The sequence below is a fragment of the Protopterus annectens genome, chromosome 3.part0, assembly GCF_019279795.1.
Source record: "Protopterus annectens isolate FY-2018-M chromosome 3.part0, PAN1.0, whole genome shotgun sequence".
NCBI classification, from domain to species: Eukaryota; Metazoa; Chordata; order Ceratodontiformes; family Protopteridae; genus Protopterus; species Protopterus annectens.
Genome location: NC_056731.1, coordinates 96775897 through 96788224, shown reverse-complemented (window position 1 = coordinate 96788224; position 12328 = coordinate 96775897). Strand labels below are relative to the sequence as shown.

The 12328-nt window shown below is 42.5% G+C and overlaps 1 protein-coding gene across 1 annotated transcript in view; it reads right to left on the bottom strand.

The window, feature by feature from the left end:
• Nucleotides 1-12328, bottom strand: part of PITRM1 (pitrilysin metallopeptidase 1) — a 1418909-nt gene that overhangs the window by 184798 nt on the left and 1221783 nt on the right. Inside the window, exon 24 of the mRNA XM_044064598.1 lies at nt 2463-2588. Within this exon, the coding sequence (XP_043920533.1) occupies nt 2463-2588 (126 nt within the window). The remainder of the gene's footprint in view (nt 1-2462; nt 2589-12328) is intronic.

Genomic DNA, 12328 nt, shown 5'->3' with positions numbered 1-12328 from the left:
TCATTTCATTCTGTGTGGGCCACACTTTTCACAGACTCGTACATGGCTAACGACATGGTGGCCTTCCTAAGTCTAGCCAGGTTTTCCCAAAAGAATAATGATGTCCTGTATTCAACAGGACATTGAAAGCAGGCATTTATATACAGCCTCTGTCCATAAGGGACATGAATGCCAGGCCTAGTTTAAATTTCCTATTCCCTATCCACTGGTCTAGGATACCCTTAAACTAGCTAATAGACGAAATCAGCTTCACTTGGATGTGAAGCCTGTTCCACAGAAGGGGGCAGTCTCTGAGACATATCTGTCTCTCCAGCATGTTCCGTTTAAGTCACAGCTAAAATTCAGGTCCTTAGACCTTGTATTTCTGGTACTGTTTGATTTACAAATATGCAGGAGGTTCATAAGTGTGGGGTTTCTGGATACTTTGTAAGCCAGGCACACCTCAGCCAGACTGAGTAGAGAGAAAGGGCTTTAAGGCCCTCTGCATAAGGCAGGTTTGTTATGCCTTGTATTCTTTTTGTAAGGAATCTCTGAGGTCACTCTAGTTGCTGCATATGCCTGGTGGGGTACATAGTATAGGGAGCAACGTACTCTATGATTGGTCTGATAATGGCAGATTACAGTGGGATAATGACCTCTTTGGACCTAGATGTGAAGCCCTTACTTGTAAGTTGTGCAACATAAAAGGATTTCCTCACCACTGTGGTCATGCAATGGTTGAAGGTAAGGCTACTGTCTATGTGCGCACCCAGATCCATGACCACTGGGTCGACTCTTAGGGGCTTGTTGTTTATGCACTGATCATGGAAACATCATTGGACTTGCCAATATTGCCTGTGTGTGTTTTGTGGAGCTGAAGAAGGCATATGCCTGCATACCTCAGCATATCTTGTGGGAAGTTTCATGGACACTGCCATATACCATTTGGTCCCTGTACTTGAAAAGCAAGAGTTATGTGCATTGCTGGCATTAAGTCATATTTATTCAAGGTAGGATTGGGACTCTGCCAAGCGTGTCTCCTGTCTGTTGTTCTGTTTCTGACTTTCACATATTTGTTCAAGGGCACGAGAACAAGGTACACAGAATATTTTTAAAGTGTCCAGTCTGAGGACATGAGGGCTGCATTTCTACTGACTGCAGACTATGTTGTCCTCTCTATGTTGTGAAATCAATTGGAAATATTTGATTTAATTAGTTGATTGCTGCTATAATTATTTGATTAAGGTGGGGTATTTAAGGGGAATGCTTTTTCATTTGTATTGCATACTTCTTGAAGACTGGTTCAGTCGAGGCGCTAAAGAAGAATAAATATTTTTGGATCCTGTTTCCTTTTTGTTCGTGGTATTCCATCTATGTTGTCCTCTCAACCTCAAGTGAGACTGATGATCAGTGGAGATATTTTCAGTTGAGTAAGATGTGAACAGGATGAAAATTAGGACCTCCAAAGCAGAAGTTGTGGCTGTTTCCCAGAAAATAATGGGCTGCTACTGCATGGCAGGGGTGGGGGTGGAGGAATTTAAGCATCTCAGAACTTGTTCACAAATGTGAGATAGCAGGGGATCGGATATTGGCCAATGGACTGGTACAGTAGTGAATGCAATGCAATGTAGTCACTGTACCAGACTGTAGTAGTAATACAAGAGCTAAGTTGTAAAATGAAGCTCTCAGTTTAGCACTCAGACTGCATTCCTCATCCTCAACTATGGTCAAAAGTTTAGGACAGTAACCAAAAGGATGAGATCAAGAAAAAAGTGGAAGAAATTATGTTCCTTTTAGGAATAGTTGGGTTCATTCTCACTGACAGGGTAAGGAGTTTGTAAAGCTATCCAGTCTTTTTTTTTTCTGAATAAAGCCATTGCTCTTCACTGTTGAACAGACACCATTCAGATGGTTTGGGCACCTTACAAGGATGCCCCATGAGTACCTTCTAAGGGAAGTTTACCAGGCAAGGCCCACTAGGAGGATACCTTGTCTCAGACCTAGGATAAAAAGAGATTATGTCTCTCAGTCTAGCTGGGAATGTTGGGGGAGGGGGGTTCCTAGAAGGAAAACTGGGAATGTCTGAGGATAACACTGGGTGAGACAGAAACCAGTGTTGGGGATAAGGAAGTCTGGTGTACCCTGTTCAAACTGCTATCACCACAATCCTCACCAGGACAAGTTGTTTGGAAAGCAATATTGTATAGGGTCACAGTGTGCACCACTAGTATCTCTTGGAAGACTAAGCACTGTTCAGTTATCTGAAACTGGGCAGGACTTCATACAAAAACCTGTTCTCCTAGCAGTAAAGATATGCAGCTCCCCAACCAAAATGATGCCATCACCTACCTGTGTTCTCTACAATAATTATGGGCATCTCTTACATGTACAGTATTAAATCAAATGTATTTACAAGTACTAAAATCATTCAGAGAAGGCACTAGTTTTAAAACTATAAGACACCAAAAGTGCAACAAGAATACCTGTACGAGTAGAATGTAAATATTCCACCTTGTCCTAACTTAGCACCACCTCCATAGGCTCCTCCTTTTTCTCTAATTTCACTATGAAGAAATTTAGCCGTCACCAGCCGTGCCAGGATGCGTAGACTGAGGAATAAAAGAAAAAGAATTAAGTTTTCCAAGCTGTATTCAAAGCATTATTTTGGCTCATTCTAGTATCTACATTTTACTGTTTAGTTTTCCTCTATAGGACAATAGGGACTTGAACACTTGGTTGGAGTATTTTCAGCAGCTCAGAAAAAGGTGATCAATGAACACAGCAGTCCTGGTTTTCTGAAAAGTAAAATGACATTACTGCAACTCCCTGAAACAACCACTGACGTAGACAGGCAATGATTTAGTCTAAAATTCTAGCCAATGCACAACACCCCAAGAATTGTGGGAACCACTTCACCATTATGCTGTACTACAGATGGAGCAGAATGACTTATTTAGCAGTAAAGTACAGTTGTGTACACTTACCATAAATGTAGATGTTCGAGTGTATTCACTGCTGCAGTCCTAACCATTGGGTTCTCCATACTGTGGTAGCCCTCAGTCGGTCCGAATACCAGAGTCAAGGTTTTGTGCATTGGCTGCTGTCACTTGCTGGGTGACGTCAGGTCGTCCGAGCTTTAAAGGAGAGCAGGTGACGCCATTACCTCAGTTTTTTTTTGCTTTAACCAACCAAAGAAGTCCAATTTTAATAATTATTAGTAGTCCTAGGGTCAGAGACCCCCATAGAAATATGTGTCTCTATAAGGAAAGCAGATATCAGAGGGAAGGAGGAAGGGAAAGCATGACTGCAGCAGTGAACACACTCGAACATCTACATTTATGGTAAGTGTATACAACAGTACTATGTTCTTCGTGTTTCACTGCTGCAGTCTTCACCATTGGGAAGATTCTCAAAGCTGAGAAGGGTGGAAGATTGATAGAAACTTAAGATTGGGTGAGCATGCCCTGCAGAACTGCAGAGCCAAACCCAGCCCTAGCTTTTGAGAATAGGTTCAGGTGGTAATGTTAGCTAAAGGTGTGGACTGAAGTCCATGTGACAGCTTCCATGTCCTTGGTGGGTACCCCTCTAAGGAATGTGTTCTGATGGTCCTAGGGAGTAGTTTTCCATGCAAGGAGTAGCAAAATTAGATGCAGTGTGCTATCCATTTGGAAATGGTCTGTTTGGATATTGGTTTCCCCTGTGCCCCTGCTTTGCAGCTGACCAAGAGCTGGTCAGTTTTCTGAATGTCTTTGCATGATCCAGATAAAATCTGAGTCGCCTGTGCAAATCCAAATAATGCAGTATCCTTTCCCCCTTGTTCTCAGGGTTAGGGAAGACGGTGGGGGCAGGTGGATGGCCTGGTTGAGGATAACATCAGAAACTACCTTTGGCATGAAGGAGCGATTGGTTCTCAGGGAGACCCTGTCTGCATGGAAGATGATAACTGGCTCAATGGCCATTGAGGCTTGAAGCTCTGACACTCTCCTGGCTGAAGTAATAACCTGGAGAAAGGCAGTCTTCCAAGAGAGGTACTTTACTTCTGAGGATGCTGCAGGTTCGAAGGGAGGCAGAGTAAGCTTTTCTAAAACATAGTTCAGATCCCCGGCTGGGGTGGCCTGTCTTCTGGAAGGCCTGATATTAGAGGCTCCTCTAAGGAATTGTTTTATAACAGGGTGGGAGAACAATGGCTGTTCTGTATGAAAGTGTGCCGAGATGGCAGAGGCATGGATCTTTACGGAGGAGAAGGAGAGACCCTTATTAAGAAGCTCAGCAAGATAATCTAAAATAAGAGGAATGGAGGGCTGGATGGCAGATGTATGTCTGCCCCTTGGACATGCTCCTGGAGCAGAATCTTTTCCATTTTCCAGGGTAAGATTTTCTGGTGTTGGGCCTTCTGGCTTCTGTAATGATGTCAAGGACTTGCTTGCTTAGCACAGATTCCTTGTTGGTTTTGGTAGAATAAGCCATGCTGAGAGCTTTGTGTGTCTGAAGACCTGGGTGCAGCACTGTTCCCCTCCCCCGGGATAGCAGGTGAGGTATCAGAGGCAGCTGTACCAATGTTGTCTGGGGCAATGAGTATTGCTCTTGTTTTTTCCTCCCTTATCTTAATACTTTTGGAATGAGCGGTAGAGATGGGAATGCATATACAAAGAGGATATTCCAAGGGAAGGTCAGAGCATCAGCCTTCCAGGCCAGGTGATGGTATACCCTGGTGCAGAATTTCTGTACTTGGTGATTTAAATGAGAGGCAAAGAGGCTCACCTGGGGTGTCCCCCATGTGTGGGTAATTTGCAGAAAAATGTCTCTGTGGATTTGCCATTCATGTGGGTCCAGCAGGTTTCTGCTTAGGTGATCTGCCAGGGTGTTGTTGATCCCTGGTAGGTGTTGGACTATAAGATGTAGTCCCATGGATGACGCTGCTATTCACAGGTTCATGGCTAATCTGCACAGGGACTAAGACTGAGTCCCTCCCTGTTTGTTGATGTACCACATGACTGTGGTGTTGTCTGTTTTTATGAGAAGAACCCCTGGTTTGAGGTAGGGTTTGAAGGATGCCAGAGAGTTTTGCACTGCTATCATTTCCTTTTGGTTGATGTGCGCGGGTAGTACTTGTGTGTCCCAGAGACCTTGGGTGCATCTGCCTTCTAGGTGGGCACCCCACACTATGTCCGAAGCATCTGTAGTTATGGTCTGGTCTGATGGACGGAGGATGAATAGAAGGTCACTTGTTCAGAGCACAGGCCTGGGCCCACCAGGGGAACTCTGATCTTATGCAAGGGAACACAGGCAGGGAGGTGTCCAGAGGTTGTGAGTGTTGACACCATAGGTTCTTTAGGTACCACTGAATTTTCCGCATGTGTAGCTTGGCCATAAGTACCAGGAGAATGCATGAAGCCATGTACCCCAGCGCTTGCAGGAATTTCCTGGCAGAAAGCTGGGTTTGGGAGGCCAAAGTAGTGAAGTATTTTGGTAGGAAACTTAAGTTTTTCTGGGGAAAGAAAGGCCATTTGCTGTTTTGTGTCCAGTAAGGCTCCCAAAAATATGATTTTCCTGGTAGGTGTCTATTTTGATTTCTTTTTGTTGATAGTAAACCCCAGAGAGGTGAGTAGGGTTTTTACAAATGAGAGGTGCTGCAGGAGCAGTTCCTTGCAGTCTGCCTGGATAGGTCCAGGATGAGACGCCAAGTCCCCTCTTTCCTGGGAAGAAGGAAGAGTCTGGAATAGAATCTTTTTGCAACTTGTCCTGGAGGCACAGGTTCTACCTGCCCCTAAGGATATTAGGTTTTGCACTTGTCTTAGTGCTTCTGCCCACTGGTTTGGAGGTAGGTCTGGGTACCCTATTGGAGGTGGTAGTTCTTGGAAATTGAAGTTATATCCCTGAGCAATGGTTTTTAAGACCCATTGATCTTTTGTTATAGAGTTCCAATTTTCTCTGCACAGAGATAGCCGTCTTCCTAGTTTTTAGTGTGGTGGAGGTAGGCAGAGATGGGAAAGGTAGTCATTGAGAGTTTTTTTCCGTACAGGGTTGCTTTTGAACTCCCTGTTCTAGTGTTTGAGGGGGGCCACTGTTTAGTTCTTTGCGGGCCCTGAGTTTGAGTCCTGGTGGGTCTGTCCCTACGGGTTTTGTCTTGTGCCTGCCTGTTTGGTGCAGGAAAGGACCACTGTTTAAAGGGAAAACTTCTGTTGAACCTAGGAGGTTGTACTTGAAGAAAATCTTTAACAGTCTGCATCAATTTTGCTTTGTCTTCCATCTTTTTAAGTACCTCTTCAGTTTTCTGTCCGAACAAGCAGTCTTTGTCAAGAGATGCATCCATGATTTTAGCTTTGACATGATCAGGAATAGGTTATTCCTTTAACAATACATGTCTTCTGATAACAGAACCTGTCACTGCTGCCCTGCTAGAAGCTTCTAGGGTGTCAAATCCACAGTGCAAGGAGTGCTTTGCCACATGAGATGAAGAGTGTAGTAATTCTGCTATCTCTTTTTTGTTGACAAATCTGGTAAAGCAGAAATTTTCTGTTTTAAAAGTTCCAAAGTGTGCTGTTGATATTTTAACATATGGAACTGACAGTTGAGAGCTCTTATAGTTAAAGTTGCAGAGGTATATACTTTTTTTTACCCCATCTGTCCAGGGCCCTGGATTCTTTGTCTGAGGGAGTAGGATTCTTTGCAGAGGTAACCTTAACTCCCTTAGGTCCCTGAGTAATCACCTCTGGATCTGCTATAGGGTTTCTGTAGAGGAATTTATGTGAATCAGGTAGCCTGTAGTACACCTGTCAGGTTTTCTGCAGGCAGGTGGAAGGGTGTCAGGGGTAAGGCTGAATTCTTGGTAACATCATCTACCACCTCCAAGATTGGTGGGATGGCCATTGAACTATGCTGGGGTAGGTCCAGAAACTCTCTTAGTCTTTTCTTGGATTGAAGGGAAATCCGTTGATTCCCATTGGAAGTGTTCCCTGAGGGTCTGGAGAGTTTTCCCAAAGGAAAAGTCCTCTGGAGGTGATGCAGAAGGAATAGATTCTTCTGCATCTGTTTCTTCATAGGCAGTAAGAGGATTTTCCTCTTCAAAAACAAGAGGAGTCAGATCCCTCTGAGTCTAAATCTAATTGGATGTCTGGAAAAGGGTCCCTTCTCCTTTTGGCTGGAGTGGTCTGATTACCCCGGATGAAAGTGATGAGATCCTCTGCCATTTTAAGCATTCTAGTTTGAGGAGGGGGAGGAGTAGTGGAATGGAGATTTTTTTGCTGTTTTCTTTGGAGTAACTCTAAGTCTGGCCTGAAGAGTATCAGTCAGTGCTGTCGGTATGTTAGTCGGAAGAGAGGGTGAAGGCCTTAACGTGAATTCTGAAATGCGAGTGGTACCCTCGGAAGCCGGTGCCTGCTTAGCAGCTCTGGACCCAACCGAGGCAGAGACAGCCAAAGGCTCGTTATACAATGCAGACATCTGCGGCATACAGGACTCCTAAAGTGACTCAGTAGAGACCTGTGAAGTAATCGAGTCTGGCATCAGGAGCTGCGAAATGAAGTCCGAAGAACTGACAACTCATTTAGCGGTGGTGTCATCGGATAGCTTGGCCTTATGTGGTCTGTCTCTATCCTTATCTTAACATTTTTTCGGAAGATCTGTGGTTTGCTGACTTACGGACACCATATCGGTAATCAGAGATGTTGTTTGACTTTCGGCTTTTTCCTGGTAAGGGGTCGCCACAGCGGAACTCTGGTCCGCTAATGATTGGCAGTAGATTTTTTTATGAAACGCCGAGGTGCCAGCTCGACACCCAACCTTCAAAGAAGGCACGCCCATTTACGCACGCATGTCTTTCGAACGCTACCCAACCGCGAGGAGGACATGCAGACTCCACACAGAAGGCACTCCCAAGGCAAACCGAGAATCGATCGGGAGAACCTCTTGCTGTGAGGTAACAACACTACCGCTGTACCACAGATGGAAGAAGAAAATAACTGGCTACAAACAAAGCTCAACAATGAATAGTTCTAGCGTTAAAGAGGGCACAGAACCGACAGTGGGGTACGTCGTGATCTGGGCCCAAGCAAGTGATGCAGTAAGAATGGAAGTCTCGGTGTGGTATTTGCTTTCCACAGAAGAGAGAGTTATTGACTTTTTCGGACATTGGTTAGTGCAAGAAAAAGGAAGAATCCCCAATGGGGTACTTAGCTTTAAACATTTTCAGCTGAAGTTCGAAATCTGGAAACAGCCGACCGGCACTGTTGCAAATTGCTTCTGCTACGGGCTCCACAGCAAGAAAGATTGAGGTAATGGCGTCGCCTGCTCTCCTTTACTGCTCGGATGACCTGACGTCACCCAGCAAGTGACAGCAGCCGACGCACCAAATCTTGACTCTGGTATTCGGACTGACTGAGGGCTACCACAGCATGGATAACCCAATGGTTAGGACTGCAGCAGTGAAACACGAAGAACATCTTACATTTACAGTGTAGGAACAAAGTCTGAAACAAAGCCTAATGGCATCAAATAAGAGCAGCAAAATTGCAAAAATAAACAATTCATGCATGCACTATCAAGTGGTGTCAAAAATCCCAGGTGTTCAAAGAAACCTTAAACAATTCTTTGGAATATGTATTGTTGCTTGCGCAAACACACACACACACACACACACACACACACACACACACACACACACACACACGCACGCACAAAACAAAGCAGATGAAATTAACTATTTTTATAACCACATCTAAGCTTTTATAAGCTTATTTTGCAAAGACCTATTTGCTGATTATTGTTTGTAAGGCACTACAGTCTAATGCTAACAAACACTGCTAGCATCTAACCAAAAAAATGTGTGTGTGTGTGTGTGTGTGTGTGTGTGTGTGTGTGTGTGTGTGTGGGGGGGTGATGGCAGAATTCTGTTTAATTTCACTTGAGGAAAGTCCTGAAACTACAGCACTTGCAACTAGGGACTCTGGGAAGCAAGAGCCTGCCAAGCAGTGTATACTTGTTCCAGATTAATGTACAGAAACATACTCACCCTAGGTCCAGATTAGTGGGCAACACACAGCACTTTTCTCTCACTGCAATAAAGGGTATAAGACAAGCATATATGGGGATATCAGAAGTACAACCCCCCCACACACACACACACAAAAAAAGACAGCCAAGATTCAAAATCTTTCATCTTTCTCCCAGGGTCCTAAGGTAAAGAGAATGGGGAGGAATGACATGAACAGGAGATAGGTGACTGATGGTCCCTGGTGGGGAAGTGGCCAAAAATAATAATAAATGCAAGTGTCACCTGATGATCATATGGTTCTACGTAAATTTTAATTCCTTTTGTGGCTGAACCTACCACAAGCTTCTCAAACTACATGACTACTAGAAAAGAACCACATTTATCTGTAGAATTGTCATCTTTCTTCTTCTGAATAAATTTATAAGTACCAACAGACTTTAATGCTGACTGAAGTTCAGTTTGAACCCAGTACAATCCATCTACAAAAGGTTTATTAATGTTAAAGGGTCTGTGTCTGAATCTCTACAATCTTACAGGATCACAACGTATTCAGCAAGGTTACAGAAACTTTTCACCAGCAAGAAGAGCTGTCAAACGACGCAAAGCCACTGGTCAGGTCAAACAGTTTTGCCAGGACCTAAGGATGACATGACAGCTTAGGTTGGGGAACAGAGGGAGGGATGTTGAACTGGATGAAACAAGATTTCACATCCAATGTTGTCTTTTTTGTCTGATCTAACAACTGTGACAAATTCCCAAGCTACCAAAAACATGGGTGGATTCAAGGAAAGAGGATACTCCTGACTATGAAGGAGACAAAGGATGTACGGGATTGTACATCTATCTTGTAATGTGACACAAACATATGAAAAGTACACCAAGTAGTTGCAGTACAAACCTCATCAGTGGAAACCCTACTCAGAGGTGGCGGAGGCAGCCACTAATCTGGTAGAATGAGCCTTTGGTTTGCCATGTAAAGTCAGTTCCATTTTTTCATAAAACAAATGCAATGCAGTTGGACCACCACCTGGACAATGTTACGTTATATACTCCTTGACCCAATTTAGCTTTTGAAAAGACAAGAAGAGTTGATCAGACTTTCTGATATCCTACGTCCTGTGTAAATAAATCCAGAACTGAAAATGAACGTCTAAGTAAATATAAAGGTATATTCATTTCCCTTCATTTGATAACTTTGGGAAAAAACAGTGGTAGACTGATCATTGGATTGAGGTTTTCTTCAGAGGAATATCCAGCACATGGGAAAGGTAAAAATATTTAGTAATTTAATGTAGCAAAACCCATAAATACAATAAAGCAAACCGGTTTCGGCTAAAAGATTATAGCCTTCTTCAGTGCAACAAAAATGTATTCAATGGGACAAACCCTTGCTGCTGCTTATATATCTCACTGAATTAAAGTAATCCATCAATTAATCTAAACCAGGACTAGCTTAACTCATTCAAGCCTGGTTTGAGTAAAGCACCTAGCCTAATAATCCAAGCAGATTCTCTTTGATTTAATAAATTGTGCCATGAAGTTTTACATCACTTGTTCATATGAATTTTATCTATTAAAGTAAATGTGAATTTAGCAGTTTTATGTGTTAAAGTATGTTTATAAAGGGGATTGGAAACCCTTATGTTTCTGATTTCACTTAAGTGTTCACTAATTCTATGTCTGAAAGGTCTGGATGTTTGTCCAACATAAAATGAGGAACAAAAACAAGTGGCCAAATAAACTATCCAATCACTGCTGCAATTTCCAAAACATCTTATCTCATAAATTTTTGATGTACTACAGCTAGTAAATTCCTTAGTATGAAATACATGTGTGCAAGCAATACAGTGACTACAAGAAACACATCCAGATAGTATATCACCAAATAGGGTTCTTTGTTGGCTAATAGGTGGACAGTAATGTTTATAATGAGTCAAATAGGAATTTATAGTTCTGCCCCTACGGTATGAAAATAGACATCTGGGGTTCAACAATTCACTCAATTTATCTTGGGCTAACAAAATGTCCCAATGATTATTTATGATACTTTTAAATCTATTAGTATTGGTCCCAAAAGTAATGACTAGCCTAACTGGCTGTGGAGAATGATTATCAGTCCGAATAGTTCTATCCTTATATTGTAACAATTGGCACATGTCTATTTGATCAACCTCGTGTAAAGTTCGAATAATAGGATCCTGATGATATCCCCTAGTGCGTAACCTATAGGTTAAATCTTCCTGGCAGGCTTTCAAAGTTTGTTTGGAGGAACAAATATGTTTAATACATACATATTGAGACTTAGGAATATTGTTGATGATGTGGCGAGGATGATAGCTTGAGGCATGTAACAAGATGTTATATTCTGGAAATTTTCTATATACTTGTGATTCCAGTGTATGATCCTCCTGTCTAGTTATAATAACATCCAAAAATGTTATTTGCTGATATTCAATGTGCAATGTAAACTGAATACCCCACTTGTTATCATTAAGGTATTGAATGAATTCATGCACATATTGCTGGTCTCCCCACCACACCATCCAACAATCGTCCAAATATCAAGCTGGTCCAAAAATATATTGTGATTATCATCATATATTAACTGTTCCTCCAAAAACCCATAAACAGGTCAGAGTAAATGGGAGCAAAAGATGCTCCCATCGCCGTACCACGAACCTGCCAGTATGATTTTCCATGAAAGTAAAAAACATTTTTTGACAACACATGTTCAATTAAGCTTACAAGAAGTGTGTTAAACCCAGGAGAATATAGCTGTGATTTGTCAAGCCAGAACTGAATAGCCTGTAGACCTGCCCAGTGTGGTATACTAGTGTATAGGGAGGTTACATCTAGTGTACATAGATTCCAAGTTGATTCCAATTGTGTGTCCTGAATAATATTAAGAAACTGTGTGGTGTCCTTCAGCCTAGACCTAACCATAGATAACAAATGTTGCAAATGTTCTGTAAGGAAGGCAGATAAAGGTTCAGTTAATGATCCCCTGCCAGATACAATCGGCCATTCTGGAGGCTTAGTAGAATGTTTATGTATCTTAGGTAGTAGATATAAATACTGGGGCACGGGATCTGAAACCTTCAGTTGTCTACAAATTTTCTGACTAATTATGCCTTCCTCAGTTGCTAGGTCTAGGAATGAATCAATTTCTTTTTTAAAATTCGGAGTTGGATCAACTACCATATGTATATAGAATCGGGGCTCAGACGATTGATATTCAGCCTCCGCCTGATACATATTCCAATCCATAACCACAATGCCACCTCCCTTATCTGCTGACAAAATAACTAGATCATGATTATTACTAAGGTCCTGTAATGCTTTTTATTCTGCTTTAGA